The 1199-nt window shown below is 64.1% G+C and overlaps 2 protein-coding genes across 4 annotated transcripts in view; one reads left to right on the top strand and one right to left on the bottom strand.

Moving 5' to 3' along the window:
- Positions 1-1199, top strand: part of c43h11orf68 (chromosome 43 C11orf68 homolog) — a 32214-nt gene that overhangs the window by 10066 nt on the left and 20949 nt on the right. The window lies entirely within an intron of this gene.
- rela (v-rel avian reticuloendotheliosis viral oncogene homolog A) overlaps positions 7-1199 on the bottom strand; it is an 11407-nt gene continuing 10214 nt past the window's right edge. Inside the window, exon 10 of the mRNA XM_048619552.1 lies at positions 7-907. Within this exon, the coding sequence (XP_048475509.1) occupies positions 33-907 (875 nt within the window). The 3' untranslated portion in view covers positions 7-32. The remainder of the gene's footprint in view (positions 908-1199) is intronic.

The following is a 1199-nucleotide window of genomic DNA, read 5'->3' as shown; positions in this document are numbered from 1 at the left end:
GGGGGGGGAGTGTGGTTTTCAGAATGGGCTCGCTACTGCGTCTCATAGATCTTGTTAATCTCGGTGGAGTTCATCAGGTCGAAGCTGTGGGTGAAGATCGACATTAAGTGGTCCTCTTCCGAGGGGTCAGGCAGGAAGGCAGTGGGTTCCAGATCGCCCCCGTTCAGGGCGGTCTCACCGGCCTCAGCTTTCCCGTCCTCCTGGTTGCTGGCCATCAGCTTCAGCAGGTCAGGTGAGTAGTTCATCAGTGTGGTCGTCTGCAAGCTGCTGGTCAGGCCCTCCAGGCCGAAATCGGGCAGCTGGGGCCTACTGGGATTGGGCTGCGAAGGTGGAGCCGGGGCCTGGTGCTGCTGGTTCTGCTGGTGCTGAGGGGTCACGGCCTCCTGCCTCAGGAGCTCCTGGAAATCCATGTTGTCGATGGAACCCAGGCTGACGCACTCGTTCTCCTGGCCCATCAGGTTGGCGTCGCCCAGGAACTGATCCATGGAGCTCGGGCCCTCGCTCAGGTACAGGTCTGGCTTGGCCACGCAAGGGCCTGTTGGGGGCGCCACTGTACCCCCAACCCCTATCCCGTCTCCCTGCCCCAGCTGGAAGGCGGAGCCAAACAGCTCGGAAACGTCGATGGTGGAGAAGGCGCCGGCCACGGTCACGTCTGGGGCCTTGCCCGCGAAGGTGAAGGGATTGGCCAACTGGTCCCCGGCCCTCGGGTCTACCCCCAGGGTCATGTAGTAGGGCTGCTGGGCTGGGGGTGCAGGTGCAGGGGCAGGGGTAGACGAGGAAGAGGAGGAGGAGGAGGAAGAGGAGACAGGGGCCTGGGGGTGGCAGGGCCCCACTGAGAAACGGTCCAAGGACTGGTAGCCCAGGTTGGCTGACGTGGTCCCTCCCAGCAGGTCAGGGGCACTGCTGCCTGGATGGAGAGAGAGAGAGATCCCACAGCAATTAAACCCCAGCTCGACTGCCATTACCACCCCACACCTTCCCACCCGACCCCTCACTCACTCCTTCACCTCCCCCCCCCCCCCACCATCCCCAACCTCCTGCTAGTTCCCCTCCCACCCTCACTCTCCCTCTCCTACTCACCTGGGTGCCCGCCCCACTCCTGTCTCCACTCCCACCCTCCCCCATCTCCCCCCAACTCACCCCCCAGCACTCCCCTCAGCCCCGCTACCCGCCACTCCTTTCTAGCCCAACCCCCCCAC

Source organism: Rhincodon typus, chromosome 43 (assembly GCF_021869965.1).
Source record: "Rhincodon typus isolate 14 chromosome 43, sRhiTyp1.1, whole genome shotgun sequence".
Classification (NCBI taxonomy): domain Eukaryota; kingdom Metazoa; phylum Chordata; class Chondrichthyes; order Orectolobiformes; family Rhincodontidae; genus Rhincodon; species Rhincodon typus.
This window is presented reverse-complemented; position numbering and strand designations above follow the sequence as displayed.